The 20829-nt window shown below is 37.9% G+C and overlaps 1 protein-coding gene across 7 annotated transcripts in view; it reads right to left on the bottom strand.

Moving 5' to 3' along the window:
* Positions 1-20829, bottom strand: part of BEGAIN (brain enriched guanylate kinase associated) — a 160417-nt gene that overhangs the window by 113110 nt on the left and 26478 nt on the right. For 4 of the 7 annotated variants that reach the window (XM_058421016.1, XM_058421015.1, XM_040067383.2 and 1 more), the window contains exon 3: positions 1248-1276. The exons of 1 other annotated variant lie outside the window; for it this stretch is intronic. In XM_058421016.1, the coding sequence (XP_058276999.1) occupies positions 1248-1276 (29 nt within the window). Of the gene's footprint in view, positions 1-1247; positions 1277-1674; positions 1808-20829 lie in introns of those variants that run through there. 2 more of the 7 variants (XM_040067385.2, XM_040067386.2) reach the window with 1 other exon arrangement.

The following is a 20829-nucleotide window of genomic DNA, read 5'->3' as shown; positions in this document are numbered from 1 at the left end:
TTAACATTACAGTGCTTAAATGCATGAAAATCCATATTGAGCAGTGGTTTTTCTTGCAGCACAAAAGTTACAGTATTTCTGTTGTTGTGAGCCTCTACAGAAGTGTATTAAGTGCTTTAAAAAAGCATTCTTAGTAACTTTTGGACATGCATCTTCAAGTCCACTGTAAGAGACTTAACCTCCTTTGCCTCAAAAGTAAAACAGGAATCTGTTTCCAGCCCAGAATTCATTAAACACTTGATCAATTTTCTGTTTTACACTTGCCATTTCTTCCCTAGTTATTCTAGAATTTCAGAACTTTTCTGCTTTTCTAATAACTCAGGACAGCCATTCCAAACTGAAGGAATCTAAAAAGTTGCTCTTGGACAACAGTTGTGGCTAACCAGAATCACCAGGTTCAGAGAAGGAATTTAGGCTTGTCCAATAAAACCAAGTAAGATCATGGCCAGTGTATTTGATTAGGAAAAGAAGTTCCATAAAGTATATAAAGGGTAGTAAAAAGTTCATCTCTTACACATCACTTTGATAATGTTTTAGACGCTATTTAGACGAGGTTTTACTAAATTTTAATTCATTTATTTAAAAGGGCTAGAATGCTTTCTTCTTTCTTTTTCTTTCTCAACAACATACACAAAAGCAATATCCCACAAAGCAGACTTGCACTAGGACATGAGATGGAAAACTTATGTTATAAAACCCATCTCCTTTCGCTTAAAGCAGAGAGATGTGCTAAGAAACTGGTACAGTATGACAACATTTTAAACACAGAGAAGACGAGATTTATCTGGCTGGTATACAATATAAAACAAAAATCGAACACCAGGGTTGCAGTGCTATATTGAAACAAACCACATTAATTAGATGCTTTGAAGTCAAGCCTATATTTTCTTCAGCTTTTTCATGAATTATTGATCCACTTTCCTCATTAAATGGAATGGCAGGCTCTTGCAGTAAATGGACAAGTGGCTACAACATTTATATAATCAAATATGCTCTGCATCTGGCAATAAAACATGTTTGTGTGTAAAACACGCTTTCTGAATTGACATCCCTGCAAAACAGATTTACTAGAACAACCACATTCCTTTTCTTTTGTCTCTAAAGCACAGCTTGCCTTGCATCATCATGCAATCCAGTATTCTCCTCTGGTCGTATTAAGCAAAATATTTTCCAAGAGCCTGTATTGTGCATTGTGCAACAGAACATTTCTTCTCTATAACGAGATGTAAATAAACTGTCTCACTTACCTTATTTTCTCCATTTCTGCCGCAGAGGCCTACAAGAAATCAAATAATAGGAGCAAGTGAATGAAAGAAAACATTCACTCTGCAGATTTATGCATAGTTAAGGCTTTCCGAATGCTTCTCGACAAGTGGCTACGAAGCGGCGGCGAGCGAGCCCCACATCTGCATCAGCCGAAAATAACCCTGCCAGCTGAAGTGGGGAATGAAGGCGAGCGCCGTGGGAGCCCGCGATACCCACGAGCCATGGGCACCAGAATGACTCAGTTGTAGCGCTGAGGCAGAAAATGGGGAGGGGAAAAAAAAAAAAAATAAAAGGAGAAGAAGAAAAAGAAGGGGAAAAAAAAAAAAAAAAGGCAAAAAGCAAGCGACAGCAAGTAACAGGTTACTGAGGCTCCCGGGTTTCCCAGGGAAAGTTGAATTGCCGTGCTACCCTCTGTGCGGTGGGCATGGCAGCGGGCTGGGCTGGCGGGGATTGACAGTGACTTCATCACACGTGAATTTGGAGCTCAATTCATCGTCTTGCACGGAGCTCGACAGATGGAAGGACACGAGCTTGCCTCCTTAGTGGGAGTTTCGAGTAATCAAATTACTTTCCCCAAGTAATACACTATCTCGACAATTAGCATCTCAATAGATGTAGGCGTCTGGTTAACCCTTCCGCTGCCGCTGCCCCGCCTGGAGCTCCCGTTAACCCTTCGCCCGCCGCTCGGCTCTCCCAGGGGCACAGCGGCTCTCCTCGCATCCTCACCGACCCGGCACAGCCGTGGGTGGTCGTGTCATTCATCTGCCTGGCTTCTTTTTACCGTGTAGATGCTGTAAATTCCTACTTATCTATAGCACGAAGACTCATTAATTTCTCCAGCGTTACTTATTTCCAAGGCATAGTCTGGTTAACCATTTAGTTTCTTTTTTTATCGTCTCGTGCAGATCCCAAACAGCTGCTCCCATTTCATTTTAGCACAGCACTGGCACGGAATCTCATCAATTCTCCCGGTCCCGCTTTATTGTAACTAAGGAATGAGCGCTCAGAGCAATCCTGCAATCTCTAGAGCTAGATAAATCCCAGCATCACAAAATCTCTTATTTATACTGAAAGCATTGGCCATTAATCATAAGCACTTTAAACCTTATGGATTAATGGCTAACAATCATATTTGAGTATGAAATAAATTAAAGATTAAAAATAGAGAAATGTAAATTTAATCAGTTAACCAGCAGGATATTTGTCAAACTGCCTAATAAAACATCCCAAATGACAAATTGTTGGTTCTTCATTGGGTCACTTGTCTTCCTTTTTTCGCATTTACTTTTGATTTGCCCGTTACAGATGTTGTCAGTCAGGCTGGTGTTTGCATGTTAATTTCTGATGACAAACATTAAGGATTTTAGCCATTCACCATAACTTGTTAGGCAGGGAGCCAGCTGCAGGAAAAACCCTCCTCAGTCTCTCAGTAACATATGCAATACATATTTACATAGCAAGGACCATCCAACATACGGTCCTTGCTATGTAAACCTGTATTACACACAGGCTATGTTGGAACCACAAGGTTGTGTGCGAAATCTTGAGATTAAACATGTAACCTTAAGGACCCATAATTGCTTTCTCTAATTTATGTCTGTCCATTGAATCCTGGATATTCTCTAGTATGCAGGAAATAGGTTCAGCATTGCTGATCAGAAAATGAACCACAGAGGCTTTCTCCCTGGGCATGAGAAGCTACTGGCAGACCCACAGGCTTGCCAGTTTGGGTCTCCAGACATGAACTCTCCAACACTGCTCTGCTCATCATGTTCCTTTAATTTTGGGGGAGATGACATCGTTCTTTTACAAGGCTACTCACTATTTCTTTGCCTTGAACTCTGGGAGTGGCTGTGAAGACAGGGTCCTCAAAATATCTGATTTCAGCGCTTCTATTATGGCAATATCTACAGACAAATATCTACAAAGGGAAGATACCTGGCCTTGCTTTTGCCTAGTGCTTTGAATAATACTGCACTCATGGGGTCAGTGTGGGGGTTGCTTTGTGTGATTAAATCAAAGTATTGAGAAGAGGAGCTGCAGACTGGTGTTTTAGTGATATTCATCTGCGAATGCAAGTGAGTCATTGGCTGCCAATCCTGACAGGAAATTAGAAGGGAGAAAAAAGCACAGCAAATGCCTAACACCAATTCAAATGAGAAAACTAAACCAAGCTGCAATTACTTTGTTTTCGTTTTTTTTTGTTTTTTTTCTTTCCTGGTAGGACTGGGGTTTTACCTCCTCACTGTAAAAGCCCTTTGTTCCATGCAATATGACCAATTTCCCTTCTGACAATTGAGGATGTCCTACTCTGCCTTTCTCTGGCAGGTTGTGCAGTAAAGAGATGTCTCCTTTCTGATGTGGAAGCTGTGGGTTCAAATCAATCTTCCTCGAGGAGGATGCTCTTCCTCAGGTCAGGAGCCTCTCTGGGCTGCAGCACTGCAATGCTCTATTACTTCTTTTGATGGGGATCCACTTCCAGTAAATAACAGGAGTGTGGGACAGGACTAAAGTCTGTATATTCTTCAGCAGATTGCCCTAGCTTTCAGTCTAGGGAGTCAAATAAGTATACAAATACCAGAAATGGTGATAAAAAGACAGGAGAATCTCTAGAAACATAGCTTTCATCCCAAGCAGCTTATTTTCTCAGATAGCTGTGTCCCTTATAAAGGCAATTTTTTATCCCTTTTTTTCCTTTTCCTTCTCCTCCTTCTTCCATTTCTTCCTCTCCTCCATATTTAATTTTTCCTTCTTTTTTTTTTTTTTTTCTTCATTTTTCTCCCCAAAAAGCCTTAGCAACTCACAACTATTTTAAAAGTATCTGGTTTTCTGAAACAGCTTTGTAATCACAAGGTGACACTTTCACTAAGGCAAAATTGCTGTTCCTAGCCAGATCCCTGCCATTGATTTAGCCTGTGGAAGTTTAGAGGTTGCATCATCCTCCCACTGCTGTCTATGAAGGCTTCCATCTGAAATACCTCACTGAATTGATTTAAAAATATATTCTAAACATATCTGAATTGGCCACTTTAAGGACAAATCTTGTCCTTAAAGTCTTATGGGACCTATTTCAAGCAGATAGACCAAAGAAAATGTTGGTGCAAGAATGTTCTTAATGGTAAGTCATCCATGAATTGTTGTTTGCTAGTGTGTTGATTCATTTCAAGTGATTCTTGATGCCTAAACTGAGCAGTGATTGAAGCGGTGTGATTTTTTTTTAATTAAATATTATAAATTAGGAACAGTAATTATCTCTAATTATAAAAATATCAGATGTGATTTATTTACATGATTTATTTTACCAATATCAATGTGGTATAACTAAAGAACTTATTTAAATTGGCCTAAAAATAACAATTTTTTCTTTTAATAAAAAGTTTGATCTGAGTAACACAGTAGGCTACATTTCTATATACAGTCTCGTTACTTAAAACACTGAGACAGGTTTGAATATTTGAATTTTTATGGAAATACTTGGTATGGCAACTCTGCCTGGAAGCACTTTTGGACATTGCCTAATAATATTGATAGAAACCTGATTTTTTTCCAAGTGTTTGAAGGAAGCAAGCGTGGTACACTGAACAACTACCAAGACACATATTTTTGGATGTGTTAAACATTTAAAAGTCCACTTTTGGGCAGATATTAAAAAAGAATCAGCTTTTTTTTTTTTTTTTTTTTTTTTTAAGATAATCCCCCTTCCCTCACTTATTCTAGTTTGCAAGTTGACCTTTGATATTCTTTGAGAACAAAGTAATTTCCTGGCTTGAATGAAAGCATGGATGCTGGTGATGGAAATCGCAGAAAATTTTACTGTGCTTTTTTTCCACTTTAGAATATGGCTATTGACTTTTAGACAGATGACAACCTCTGGGTTGTTTTCAAGTTAACAGAGTGAATGAAGTATACTGTGATCCCCTAATTTTTTATCTTTCTGTGTCTTTTTAATGAGTCAAACAAGCTCAAGACAATGGCAGAATATTTTTGTTCATTGACATAGATAAAGCTTAGTGTAGTGATCCAGTAATTTGGGTTTTTTATATAATCAGTGTCTATAGTATTGATTATTGGACCTAAACTTTTTTTTAATGAAAAAGTCATGCTGATGGTTTATCATTCTATTCAGTTCACATTGTGTTTATGTTTTATTTCCTTTATGATTCCTTTTTAAAGAATAAGCAGTAATGAAATTTCAGATCTTTCAAATGTCTAATGAAATTTCCTTCCTCTAAAATCTTGAGGTTAATTTTCATCCTTCTGCATCTGTCCAATGTATGTGTGAAAAAGAAGAAGTACCCTGGAGGTGAATTTGTCATTTTACTTTTTATCTTCTTTTTTCTTGGAAAAACCTGTTTCATTTTAGAGGGTGGGACTGGACCCACGGTCTGGCTCGGTGCTCACCAAGTCTTCCCACTGTGCTCAGTGTCTTTGGAGTCTCATGTTGCCTTGTTGCTACCAAAGGTACGAGAAAAGAAAGAGTAGCAGGAAGCTACTGCCACTCATTTGTTCCGACTGTTTACTCAGACTTGTTTATTATTGTAGAAGTTACTTTTATTTCTTTGCTGATGAAAGCTGTAAATGAGAGCTCATTCACAACTAAAGTTGTCTGGACTTCTGGCATATTTGTAAACTGCCACATGTTTTTAATCCAAATATATTACTTCAACATTCTTTTCTGCTTACTATTGTAGTAAAGTGTTATTGATAGAAACCACTGTGGTCCTTTTTCCTTTCTTCTCCTACAGAGGACAAATGTTAAAGATTTGATTTAATAAAAATTGCAGACTACATAATTTGATAGGATCAATCTTTAATTAGATGTTAATCAATTTTTAGAGATTTCTTTTATTGGCTTTAAAGTACCACTCAGGCAATGCCTGAAGAAAGACGAAAAATTAATCTATAGAAATTTTAAAAGAGCTGGAGGAAGTGCCCATTTGCATTTGATTGTATTTGAATGTAACTGATAGATGTTTATGAGAAAGGAATCATCTTTCTGTAAAACTCTTGCCTGAAATTTTCATGGAGATAAATAGAAAATTGAGTCCAAGTCTCCACAGTTGGCACTGTAATAGATATTTTCCTCAGAAAGCATGTGCTCCTGCCACACCTCCACACCATGGGCCATGAAACACCTCCACTACGCTCAGACCAGCTGAAGATAGTTAATATATAGAAGGTGAAGAGATTTAACATTGAGGGAAGAAAGCAGAAGCTGCCAAGAATAACAGCCTTTATCCTTTCCATACTACTTAACTTCTTGGAGCCACTGAAGTGAAAAACATTTTCTCTTGGGAGAGGAACATCACACATATTAGAAAGAATGGGAGGGTTCTATTCAGCTATGGAGTGTTTTCATGTTGGACACAAGAAAAAGAATTTGTCAACCAGTTTAATCTTACCAGCCACGAGTAAGTCATAACAAATCTCTCAACAAATGCCACCAAGAGTAGCATTGCAATTTCTCAGCATTTCCTCCCTATCTGGGACCAAATTCCAATGTTTCTTGGGGTAAAAGAAGAAACCCTCCACAGCAACATTAACTTAAAAATGAAAGCTCAGATGTTTGGGACTAACTGCAAACAGCAAAAATATGGCACAAATGGACCTAAGTCAGTATACAAAAAGATAAATTGTCTTTTAAATTCTAAGAGCAGATGACTAAGTTCAACACCCAGAATTTTCACACTGCACCAAAACATCAGTAGTCTGTCATGCAATGTCCATAAGGCTGCTGGGATCCAGCTTGAAATAGTTAGATTTGGTTTTACCCTGTTTTTCCTGGACACTACTAAATTGATTGAAATCAGAGGTTGATTGTTAAATTTTGTCTGACCAGTTCTCTCTTTGATCTTGTACCAATTTTATGTTTAAAGCTTATTACTCCCACCCTGTTTTTACATTCCCATACACATTTATGAAGAAATATTTTATCTGAGAAGGAAAAGAAGATGTGATTCTCTGATTGCTCTCAAAAGATTGTACTCCTTTCCCCCAGTCATTTTAGTATTCCTCCTCAGGATCTGTTCCAAATTACCTTAAATCTGGTTTGAAAATTGGTGATCAGAATATACATCATGTACAAAGCAGCTTGGCAGTACCTTGTATGGTATATGCATGCTCAAGTGGCCCTAAAGAAAATATAGTGCAGTACATGTTAAGCTTGTCTCACATTTCTTGTTGTTCTCTCTCACTGGAGTCTCAGATCTATTTTACAGTCTAACAACACACCTGGACCTCTGTTTCTCTGCTGCTGCCAAACGATGAGCTCCACAAAATAAAGTCTTCATGTGGATAAGTTGTGTTAAAATTCCATTATTCTGCTTATAAATAAACCAGTTCTTATATGAGCTTCCTAATTGTTGTCAATACCTCTAAATGTCTATAATTTAGGCAAACCTGTTTATTGGCTCAAAGTCACTAACAAGTATTTGCAACAAAATGTGTCCAAAATCTTCTTTGAAAGTTTCAATAATCCCTTTCCAACATGACACACTTCCATTTTAACATTTACATAAGCTTTTCATTCAGATTAATCATCTTGAATTACTCTCCATTTTATGTTTTAGTCAGTAATTCTCAACTGAGAACTTTATGAGCTACTTTGTGCAAATCTAGATAGATCATGACTTGTTCCCTGAGTATGAAATTGCTTCTCTTAAAAAAAGTTACTTTTGCAAAAACTGTCATGTTTTTTGCCACCTCTCTTCATCCTCGATTTCTCAGCTTGCTTGACCATGAAGCCTTCACTTCGCTTCATGTTAAACTTTCTCTTCACCATTCAGGAGATATTTGTACTGTTGCACACAGAGAAAAACTTTGCTTCTGAGCTTGCCTATTCATGTGTCGGTTGAGCAAGATTTTGGGCTGGGCATTACTGCAGGATTCCTGACATCAGCAGAGCAAATAGTAGTAGTTCGAATCTGCCTTAATTCTGATGGTTTCTGTTAAACCTTCCTCATCCTTCCTCAGACACCCTCCAATTATTCCCTGTTCACTATCATTCATACTGAAAGATGAGGGAGAGAATCTCTTTAATAACTGGACAATATCTAAGTTATTCTGAACTTCTGTCTGACCTTCAACATATACTATGTCTTCCTCCTTTTTTTGATTTGTTTTTCTGTCTGTACGGTTGAAGAACTTTTCAGCACTAGTGTTCTAAAAATCATTAGCAAAGTGTGACCTCATTGAATTTTTGGCTGAAACAGACTGAGGAATAATCATAACAGAAATAAGATAAAAAGAAATATTGGGAATTTTTCTCACAACACGCATTTAAATTCTGCTTGTGTGAACATGTATCAAATAACAATATATTAAATTGAAACTGTAACCAACAGGCTTCTCTTTTGCATGGTTGAGAAAACATAGCATTCTCAAGCTGTTTTATTCCTAATATTTTAGAATCTTTGTTTTGCTTCCTTAGTTTCTTTTTCACTCTGTAAAATCTCAAAGCCACATTACCAACAGCAGTAAATTAGCAGAGCTCCACTGAAGTGAAGTCTTGCTGGTTTATATCACTAGATGTTCTGCTTTTAAATGGCTGTTTCAATGAGTCAAGCTGATTTCTGTCATACCCAGTACACCCAAGTAGCATGAATGCTGTAGTTTCTCTCAAAAAATGGTCCCCAAACAACCTACACCTCTTTTCCATGTCGCTGGGCAAACCATCCAGTGAAACCTGAACAAAGACCATTGAAAACAAGGGGTTTCCTGCCTTAAAATGATAGTTCAGACTCTACTTAAATTATTCATTATATTTTTGCTTAATCAGATTATTTGAACCCATGCATGTAACTACTGTGATTAAATAAATGCTTGGGTTTTTTTATGAAAACAGTCCTTGTAGTCTTCAGCAGAGATGAGGATCCATAGTGCTGGGAGCTGTACAAACTCTTCAAATTAAAAGGAAATGTTCCCAGGTGACCTGACCAACTAAAATAGGGACAGATATGTACAGTATTTTTGTTTCCTTTATGATGCAGAGACACAGCAGCACTTGTGACAATGGATTGATGAACTGTTTTCTTTAGAGCTGTTCATCATCCTATGATGCTGTAACATTACAAAAGGTTAAAATAATGAGGTGAAGCCACACTGCTTGCCCAAACAATCCTCTGTACCCTTCAGTTCTATCCAGCATGACCCCACCAGCAACAGTGTAGCTGTAAATACTGTAAGTGAGACTGAGGAGACAGAGGAAAATGCAATCTATTTGACTAAATGGACTCTATGTCTCCTAAATGGATGCATAACACTACTAACTGCACATTGCCAGAACACATATGTGGCTCTCTGCAATACAGACTGTGGTAACTGCAACTACAGATGTGATATTGAAGCATTTAGCTACAGTAGTTGTCATTTTAAAAGCTCCTGTTTGTCAATAGAAAATATAAAGACGTATCTGAGACAGTCAGGAGTAACTGTGATACCCTGGTGCACTGACTCCTGCCTGGGTAGGAATGGGTTGGTACTCGGGTTATCACCACCCAGGATGGTGTATGAATTCCAACATAGCTGCTCCTATGAAATTCTGAGCTTGCATCTTTGTGTCTCTACATATGTCCATATGTAGTGAGGATGTTTTCTTCATGAGTGTTGAAGATGGGAAGTGGGAGAGAGAGATGGGGGGGAGCAGAACTTCAAAATTCATACATCTTATGCTTGTAGAACTGTTACAAAACAGGCATTTTATGCTCTAAGTGCCTCTATACCTGTCTAGGTGATAAAAGTAATCATATAGGGACCTGTTAAACAAAATTTCACTCTTAATTCTTGTGCTCTGTGTTTGGAACCACACCTAAAGGAAAGCTTCAGAGGAAGGCAACCAGAATCCTAAGACAGCCGAAAAACTTCCTAGCAAAACCAAGATGGCAATGAATAAAGACATTTGTTTTCAAACAGGGTAAAGATGGCTGTAAAGAGAATGGAAATGTACCATTTTTCATGTTCGGCGTGGATTAAATAGGAAATTATGCATTCAAAGTGAAGATAAAAAATGTAGAGAAAGTGTTAGAGGTATTATTTTAATCACAGAGAGAGTTATGTACTGAAGAGATTTCCCATAATAGCTGTGGCATGTCCTGTAAAGATTGGAAGGAATTACATACAACTTCCCTTTCTTGGGGCAGGAGGACGGGCTAGGCACTTTTTATGGTCTTCCTGATTCTGAGTCCATGAACAATGGACAATATAAATCAGTGCAAATACTTCTTACAACAAGTGGAATTTTCTCTCTGCTTTATTGCCTTCAACATGAGTCAGTTCCCAAGGCACCACTGCTTCCCTGGGGCCTTTACACTGGGGTCTTGAGAAGGTCTCCTAAAAGTAGGACATTTATGTTCATGACTTGTGTCACTTATGAACTTGTCTATGGACAGGGAAGAGTAAACTAAACAAGGTGCATCAATATACCCAGGCAATATCACAGAAAGGCAAACTTCAAAGCTTTCACTTCTCCTGTCACAACACTGGTGGAAAACAGTATCTCTTTATTGATTCATCTTATTTTTCACCCTACTTCCAACCAACTGGAGTGGGGCTTCAAAGTCATACCAGTGATGCTACATCTATTTCTGGAACAACAGTAATTCCAGGGACTAAAAAGCCATGGCCTGTGATAGATAATTTGGATTTTTGCCTGTAATTGTTTAAGAGAACTTTACCTAAACAATAAAAGAATGAGGCCAGAGAATAATGCTAAGGAGATCTTTGATCTTCCTCCTTCAAACCAGTCTCTTTACCAAAGGAATAGGAACTTCCCAAAAGATAAAAAAATCTCTCCAAACACAGAGCAGACTAGAAGGGCATTAGGATGTTACTCAAATAAAATGAACTTGTTCTAGTCACGGCTTTGACTTATCTTCCAAGAATGTATAAATGTGTGGAAGCAAAGAGGAGATCATATTCCTCGAAGTGCTGTTGGTTGATACTGCTTTTCTTTTTATGCCAGTGCAAAACCTGTCTCGTACATTTGTGCCCTCAGTTTTCTTAGGTACATGCAAGTTATGCATCTGTAAAGCAGGCATGTCTCAGTCCTTCTCTGTTAAATTTTACTGTCTTCTGCTATCCATGTGGAGGTCAAGAGATGAAGAGGGTTCATCATATATTCCTAATATATATCTATATAACATGTGGATGCATTTATATGGATAACTCACTTAGACCCTTAAGATGGTGAATATTAATTACCATCAAATTAATCCAGGTAAGATACGGCGTAGAGGAGTACCTGTTTTAAAGAAAGCTTGAGATACTTGAGTCTCAACACCAGGCAGTGATGTTATATGGCAAAAGAAACTTGAACTTCATTCTCCCAAGTTTTTAACTAATTTGCTAACTACTTCATCTGTCTCTTTACTGCTTTCTAGGCAGGTTATGAAAGTAAGAAAAGCTCCTTTTGCCAGTTTCCCTCTGCACTCCTGCATGAGCCAGCCAGATTCTCACTCCAGTATTGTCTAGGAAATATTTCCTAGGATGTAGTGATTTTTGTTTCTGTAAAGCCATGATATTACTGGTGTGTGTCAGCATTGCTGAGTCCACTGGTGTCATTGTAATAATTTGAAGTATAATATAAGGTGACTTTTATACTGGATTTGGATGGCGTCTTAATTGCTACAGGGTCATCAGAGGTCTTTTTATTTTCACTGCACTGTGCATTAGCATTCTTCTCAGGAGTTCTTTTTTGGGAGTTTAAAGAAGTCTGTTCTTACTCCTACACAAAACGTGGAATTGCTAGGCTTTACTGTGGAGACATTAAATCTGACTCTGGAGATTCCTTTGTCAAAAAGGAAGCTGTATTGTTAAAATTACATCTGGCTTTTGCACGTGTCACATTTCACAGCAGCATTGAGCCTGTATTATCTAGTGGCTTTGCCTGCAGTCTTTCTTCACACAGTGCTATTTTTAGATTTTCATACTGTTGGAACTCAATAGTCTAGTTGTCAAGGCAAGAAAAAGAAGATAGTTAAGGCTGAATTTGTCAATGATTCAGCCATGTTCATTGCTAGTATTACTATATAATCTTACCATAGAGGGGGACAAATACCACATTTAGGACATGTAATTGCATGGAACTGACAGGCTTTAGATTGAAATTATTAACTGCTTAAATATAATTACAAGCCAGGTTTGAATCATTACAGAGTAAGAAGAAGATTATCAGAAGACTCTGGGGGAAGCTATAGTTTTTCTGAAAGGAACGACAGTCACCCACACTGTGACTTCAGCAAACATTTTACCCTTTGCCCTCTCTCCTGCCCCTTTTGCCCCCATGGGCACTTTCTTTCATATACACTTACAGATACATGAAACAGAAAAGAGTTTGGCCATGGTGTTAGATGAGGACAATGAAGGATCAGATCAGAATTATTCTGTCCTGGCGCATGAGAAGAAATGGAGGCATTTGCAGTTAAACAGAATCAGGATTAAAATCCATAAAAAGGGCTGGCTCCAGTCACCTACAGATTGGGGTTTAATACTGTGATGTTACACTGAATAACTGAAAAGCCATGAATGAGAAAATAGACATTATTCTTTATAAGTGAATACCTTTGTAGCATATACCTATTTAAACCATACTAAAGGCAGTGATCCAGTAGAGCATAAAACTGATATAGAGCTCTGATCACAAGAGTTATTCCATTGAAAATAGCATGCCCCTGTGCTTAGCTGAGCTCCTGGGTCATAAAGAATACAGAATTTTAAAGATCACCAAATTGTAGATCTCAGTGACTTCTGAGATCCTCTCAGTCACCGCAATAAAATGACTCTGATTTAGCAGATATGGGATAATTCCTTTAATTTAGATAAAAATAGGAGATAGAGTCAATGTAAAAACTCCACTGTGGCATATCTACCTCTGAATGAATGTATTCTGAGATGTTTGGGTGCCAGGGAGACCAATGCACCTCTGTTGCTGTAGCCTGAGGTCCCAGAGGTGCAGGTGGTAAAGGAGGTGGTTTCAGGTTGCTCAGGGTGCAGATTGTCTGCCTGTAAGGTAATGGAAATGGTAGGACTGGGGATGGCCAAACTCTCCCTCTGAACTGACTTAAATGAGCTCAGCTTTTCCTATGCTGGCAGAAACTTGTCAGCACACTGAAAACAAGTTCCTAGATATCAGACACCCAAGGTATTATTGATTTTAAAAGGATTTAAGGATGCCAGATTACAGATACAAGATAAATACCTACTTGGAGAAATCCAAGGACTCTTAAATTTTCCTGTTGTACAAACTTTATTTCAAATCACAATTTTTAAACAATAATCCATAAACTTCAGTTGTTTGAGTGCTGTCTGACAGGAAAACCTGATTATTGCCGGTTTGCTCTTTGCAATGTGGAAGATTTGCAGGACGAAACAGCAGTCTCCTAGCAACCACAGATTCTCTAAAAATCTTCTCTTTGATAGTTCTTAAAATATGTTAATGCTACTAGATATTGCAAAATAAAACATTGGGATCCACACCTAATGAAAGGAGGAATTTTGGTTTATATCTTCAATCCAGAATAACAATGCACTTGCCAGCAACAGTTCTGACAGTGACTCAACCCAGTTTGGGTTGCTAACCATTTTTGTTTTGTTTAATTAGATCTGCATTACTAAATCCCGGTAGTGCAAATGCTTATACTAATAATTGCGTGTGTGAGTAGTCCCAGGGAATTTCATGTGACTATTTATGTGTTTAATTACTTGCTGGACTGAAGATTTACTGTCTGAATTTTAGGGGGCAATATTTTACGGGACTGCTGCTCTCTCTTCCCCTGGTTATCTACAGGCATCTTATTAGGAGATTATTCTCAGACAATTTTTTATACACATGCCGAGAAATAGAGAGTTTAAATCTTGAAAGCAGATTTCAAAGCTCACGTTCTCATGGGAGATTTTGATTCAGCAATTATCTTGTCCTCAGAGCATTTACAGAGTGCCTCACCCCTCCAAAGTGCAGTAAATCCTTCAGGGTGAGGCCCTGAGAGCAGGAGAGAAATATAAAAGGGGCAAGCATGTTAATCAATTCAAATGCCTACTACGAGGGACAGATGCAGTGGTGCGCCAACAGACATCAAAAGATCTATGCAGGTGCAAGCCAGCCCAGGATGCAACTCTGCATTTAATGTAGAATCCCAAAGGATTTATTCATGCTGCTGCATTGCTATTTTTAATGAATGGAGCAGGAAGGACCATAGTGCCAGGCAGAACTTATTGTAAGGGAGTGAAATTCCTATTTCTGAAAAATAAGGAGGAGAGTTCACAAATGCTTTCTTCTCCCCCTTCAACCATGCCTTTCGGAAGAGACAAAAGAATTAAACAAAGAACAAACTGTATGAAATAGCTTCTCAGAAATCTCAGAATTAGCAAAAATGCATCTTCCCATATAGAGCTGAGCTATAAAGAGCACACGCATGCTAAGTCTCTGTAGGGCAGTTGAGACAGTTAGACAATGTATAGCATTTCTCATCAATTTCTACTGATTATTGTTAAAGTGCCACTGAATCTCATTAGTTTGGTCTTTATTATGTTCTTTATAGAGTCTCCACAAAGAGGAAAAAGGCTTTTCCTTATTCCTCTTACAGGCAAAGGACAACTGACCATTTGTCACAGTATCTGCTTGGCTTATTTTAGAGCAAAAAAAGACTTGATAGAACAGAAGTGAAGCGTTTGAGAGGCAGTGTCGTGTCTGCCTCCTCCAGAGCAGCCCTGCCTGAGCTCTTGAGTGCAAGAAGAAGGGAACTTTCCTTCTGTTTAAAGCATTTCTATTTGTAGCATGTTGAAGAGAGATGCCACTAATTTCTGTGCATATAATCAGTAAGCAAGGCTGCAGCAAAGTGGAGGGGGATTCTCCCGGTAATGAGGTTTTCTGTAACTGAGGACTAGGGCCTTCTTTTGAGTAATTGTAAACAGGTATTTCTAGATCTTCTAGATTTCTTTAACTGCTAAGAGATATTGCAGATATCTGATTGTGTCCTTGCATGGAGCTCTGACATTCAGAATCTTTTTAGAAGTTACTGCAAAGGAAAGGATTTTTTTTCTGTGAGTTCACTGGTGTGTGCTGTCTATAGATACAGCCACTCAAATGATTAACACAATGGTCCAAAAGGAAAGCTTTTTACAAACTTTATTGAATTATAAGTGAGATTATTAGCAAAAAATGAAGATTGTAAAAGGTCTAAAATATTTCTCTATTTTTATCCTACCCCTTAACTAGCAAAAAATGATGATGGAATTTCATGACTGTAGAGAAATATCTTTCTTCTCTGTTCTACAAGACTTTGTTTCTTTATGCCTGCATCGTTGTTTAGCACAATAGTAAAGCTTGTCCCCAAGTTTGATTTCTTGTTATAAGGCAGGCAGGTTATGCAAACTATCCTGTTTTGTGACCCCTTATTATTTCTGAGCCACAGACCGTATGTGAAGCAGAGCTATTGACCAAGGTCAGTCAGCCACCTATTCACATCCCAGGTGGCTGCTGTTGAGTCTGGAAAAAGGGACTGAAACATAAGGAGAGGCTATCAAAAGGCTCTAAAGAGAAGAAGAATGGAGAGGTATCAAATAATGACAGCCTACACCTGCAAACTTGTCATGTTGCACTAAAATTTGTAAGAGAAGTATAATTGCTGTGTCTTCCAGTGCTTTGCTAGGCTAATGGCTTTCTGATGAATACCTAACAAAGAGTTGGGGAGCAGAGGTTCTCACTTTTCTCAAACACATTAGAGAACTGCTCTCTTTCTCAGGAAGTGAACAGAAAGACACCAAATACTGAGTGTTTGTAGAATAAATGCTTTTAATATGGGCCAGAGAAGGTTCTCCCTTGCCAAATATCGATGGAGGAGACTGAGCAGAGCCTCATCAAAGTGACTTCAGCCAGAATGGCCCTCTAAATTGTTTCAAAAATGCTTCTGGATGGGTACAAATGGAAAAAGAGTGGGAGATGAGAGGAATTTTCTCCAGTGGCACCACAACTGCTGCTTTGAGAGTGAGTTTTCTTTAGCTGTTATTATGTCAAAGGCGCTGGGCATATTTTGAACTGTGTTATGCCCATCACTGCTATAGGATAATGGTAGGTTTGGGCATCAGAAAGACAAATGCATAGGGATGAACAAGAACAGTCAATTGCAAAGACTCAAGGATATTGCACAGGCTTGGAGAAAAAAACATTTAAATGGGACCCTAATACATTAATGAACAGTGCTTTATAAATAGTGTCACTGCATGCTGGCTTTCCAGTCAAGGGTAAATGAAGACATAGTGACTTCTTTTAAGAAGTCGACTAAAAAGGGAGATTGTGATTCAAGCAGCAAAGAAACCTTGTTAGAAACCTTGATTCAATTCCTTCATCTACTTCACATTTCCTTTGCAGTAAGCTTCTTGCACCCTGCTATTGCCAAGATAAATAACTGCACTCACATGTGGAGGTTTAGGGTCTAAGTCTCCATCTATCCTACAATTTACAGCTTACCAGCCCTACAAATATCACTGTTTCTTCCTGCATATTTATGTCACAATCATACAGTGACAATTGCAATCATAATTTTATTTCAATTAGGAAAGCTGTATCATTACTGCACTGATTTCATGAAAAAAACAAGGATAATACAACTAATAAAGATTCAACTAGTTAAGCTCTATAAACTGAAATATATTTTGTAGCTGTCAAAGGTTTTGTTTTGCATTTAAATTGATTTTTTTGTATCAAAGAGATGTTGCTGAGGTTCAAGACTTCATCTAGTTTCAAAAATCTTGCTTTTCACCTTGTTCTCTAAGTGACAATGGGACTTCTCAGAAGATGGACTTGTGTCTTAGCATCTCTGAATGGATACCTGTAAAGCAAAGGCTGTCAACAACGCTTCACAATATCACAAACAGGGAGAGAGAGAAAAAGAACCAAGGACTGTGAAATCTTCAGAAGTAAAAGGAGATGGACTCAGGAAAAAACCCCACAGGCAGTGTCGTATCTGTAAAACACTTATGCCTGACTATGGCAAGGAAATGGGGCATTAAATTAGGTATAAACTAAACTGAAGGCACATTTATGTTGGCAGTGGACTTTGGTGTGACAATACCGTTGTGAGTATAAAGCGGTAAAATAACAGCCCTTGTCCAGAAGTAAACAAAAGGAGGCTATGCATCTGCCAAATGCTTTGTAGTGAGGTAGAAGGAATTTTAGAGCTGAGAATCTGCCTGAGACATTAATCAGCAGATTGATAAACAGTAAAGCATACAAACACCTACAAGATACGTAGGGGCAAATAGATTTCTGGGTGGCCAAAACAAAAAACAAAGCCACAAGGAGAACTTCAGGGTAGAGAATTATCATCTCATACAGTTGTACATTTCTTCTTCACATAGTGAAAACATGAAGAGCTCAAGTAAGAGAACCAGAGAAATGCTTATCACCAGTGTGGCAGAATACAGAATCCATTGAACTAAAAAAATTATATGAAGCATAAAATAAAAGGGAGTGACATAATTAACTAAAATATGGAAGAGTTAAAAGAAACATGTCTAGAAAATCTTGGAGCAAGTAGAAAATATAAGGCTTAGCCAAGAAAATTTTGGTATATAATATTATGACATTTTTGAAATCAGCATATCAAGAGACTTTGTTCACAAACACTGTAGGAAAATGTCAAAGCCAACCAAAGAAAACCCTTCCTTTGATATCCTTTTACAGCTGGGAAAGGATCTAAATTTACAGGCTGAAATTCTGCCTCTGTTGATCTCTTGTGTGATTTTTGCTGTTTGATGCAACTGTTTCCAGAATTCCCTCCAACCAGCATATTCCTCTAGGATAGAGAATTCACTTTAACTTCCAGTTTGGTATCAGTATTCATCAGTGAGAAAATGACATCACTCTTCTCTCTCTTAAACCACAGGGAATTGCAAGGCTTTGCCTGGAAGCATGTACTTTAGACATCACTATGAAAGGGCTGTTGGGATCATCTCCTCTTTAAGGCTGCAGTGAGGCCAGTCTAGCATCCTGGCTATGACTACAAAGCCAAATGAACCATCTGAAAGAAATATTTCATGCTGCCAGGTCATTATTTCAAAAAGAAAAGCTGCTTTTTTCTCTTTAGAGCAATAACTGGCACTCATAAAATCAGCTAGTCAAGTTTTATAGGGAGAATTCATGCATTCTATTACCCTAGTTGGTACATTTCTGAAAATCAAAGAGAAAAGCCATGACATCCTCGAAACTTTATTTGGGAGAAACTAAGGTTTAGACACAGAGAGTCTTTGTTGTTGACGCTTTCTTTCCCCAGCTATATCACTTGGCCCAATAGAATTTCTCCTGTTCTGCAAACATTTTCTGCTTATATCTTTATATTATGAAAGCTAGAATAACTCTGCAGAAATGTATGGCGTAGATTTATATCCTTCCATATTTTGCTACCACGGTATGGAGTTGTATTTAGCCTGGTGATGACCTAAACACTCCTCGCTTTCCTAGTTTTCAACATCAGTAGTCTCCAGAGTTACATTTTGGAATTCAGTGCTCCCAGTATTGTAGCATCTAAACTAAAAGTCCTATCCCTAATGTTTCACAAGAAAATGAATGAAGTGACAGCAAGTGATTGAGGAAGAACTCATAAGTAGAAACTAACTTTCAAATTCCTGCTAGGTGGAATTTGAATTATGCCTTGCTGCCTGGGGATTTATATACCTTCAGATAAATGTCTAACTTCACTCTGATTCCTATTGATCTCTTTAGACCTTCAGGTGGTTTTGTGACAATAAGCTCCACATGCAGCTTACTCTGTATAAAAATCACTTTTGATCAGTTTTGATCTTATTGCCTTTCTCTGTCATTTAAGTCTTTCATTCTTGCAGTATGAAAGTAGAAAGTGGAGCACCTGACAATCATTTTCCTACCCATGGTTTTGTATATGTTTCTCCTAAACACAATGCATTCTTTTTGCTGTCTCTTCCTAAAGGGGTCTTTTAACTTTTAGTTCATCTTTCCTAAAAGCTTTCTCTCTGATTGTTGTTGGCAAGGTGATGATCAGAATTCTTTTCTGTACTCTAGACCACAGTTATATGGTCAGAAAAAACACATTTTTCTCTGCCTTTGTAGTGTTTTGACTACATCAGTGCTCAGCAGATCTTACTACTGGGTTTTCCATGAGAATTTTTTTCTTCCTCTCTTTTCCCTTGCAACAAATTTAGACTTTTTGTCACCAAGCACAGTTATATTTGTTGATTTTGAACTTTGCTTTGTGTTCTATCTTCTTCCAGGTCTGTTAGTACTCCTTGAAATCTTTTATTTACTGATTTTTCTGAATAAGTTTGTGCATCTTTAAGGATTTTTCCTTCAATTTTTTCTACTTTTCCTACATTATTGCTAAAGTATGACTCAGCAGTCCCTATGTTAATCTATTACTAGCCTTTAACTTTTATTAACCTTTTTGAACATTTAGCCTTAAATTTTTTTGTTCCTAATTGTTTTGAATGACAAAAATTTTACCTCTCTCTTACTCATTTCTGACTTCTTTCAGCTGGTACACATCTCCCTGGAACCTACCAAATGTGGCATATGTAATCTTGTATGACTAGGAGAACAAGTCTTTAAGAAGCCTTTGAGAAGGAAGAATTAGAGAATTACACACCAGTCAGCCTTGCCTTTGGTCTGGAATAGCCATGGAACATGTATTCTTTTAATCCATTTCCACATATATGTGTTTCTCCTGTCACAGGATAATTGTGTCTTTCTTCAATGGCAGCCTGGAAATTTGTCAGTCTTTCTAAGGCTGACCTTGCCTTACTTGCACAGAGGTGAATATACCTCTTTAATATTCTATCCCATTTAAGTTTCAAATCCAAGGTTATGTTAGATTTTTTCAGCTAAACAGAACTCCTTAACCCTCAGCAGATTCTGTGTTATGGTCTCCTAGTCTAAAAGTACGATCTTAGCTTCCTACACCTGGATGTATAATTTTAATATTGACTATTTAATTGTTCTTTCAGTAAGAAATGAGATCACTCTGTCCTGATATCATTGTTTATTGCACTATGGATATTTTCATTAACCATGAATTAATCATGAAAGGTTTTCCTTGCAATTAGCAATGAAATGGTTTAATACTCTTAGACCTGATTTTTCAGATCCTTGTAAGGTGATTTCCTTTGAAACAACTCTCTACAGAGTAGTTAGGCTGTTTTGTATGCACTGCAAAAGTGTTTTATTGCCATAGTATAGCTCCATACATTTTTCAAAAGAAAGCATCATGTCATATTAAATCAAATATCCGTAAAAGACTGTTAGAGCTGCTCTTTTAAATTCATCAGTCCTTTGGGGAACTTCGGCCAGAGTGTGAGGCTGACATGGTCTATAGGGATGGCAACATTACAGTACTTCTTATCAGAGTGATGACATTTTATAGAACTTTGAAAAAAATCCCCAGTTTAATTATTTCCTTCCAACCTGCTGTGATTATGAAAGACTCAAACTGAGAAATCAACTGTTACAATTATTTAGCATCATAAGCTGAGACTCAGGCTCTGTGAGGACTATGCAATGCTTTCTTTTGGGGGTGTCCTCTGGTCCTTGCTCTTAGGACTGGG

The sequence above is a fragment of the Hirundo rustica genome, chromosome 6 (assembly GCF_015227805.2).
Source record: "Hirundo rustica isolate bHirRus1 chromosome 6, bHirRus1.pri.v3, whole genome shotgun sequence".
Lineage (NCBI taxonomy): Eukaryota > Metazoa > Chordata > Aves > Passeriformes > Hirundinidae > Hirundo > Hirundo rustica.
The sequence above is the reverse complement of the archived record's forward strand: the minus strand, read 5'-3'. Positions and strand labels throughout refer to the sequence as shown.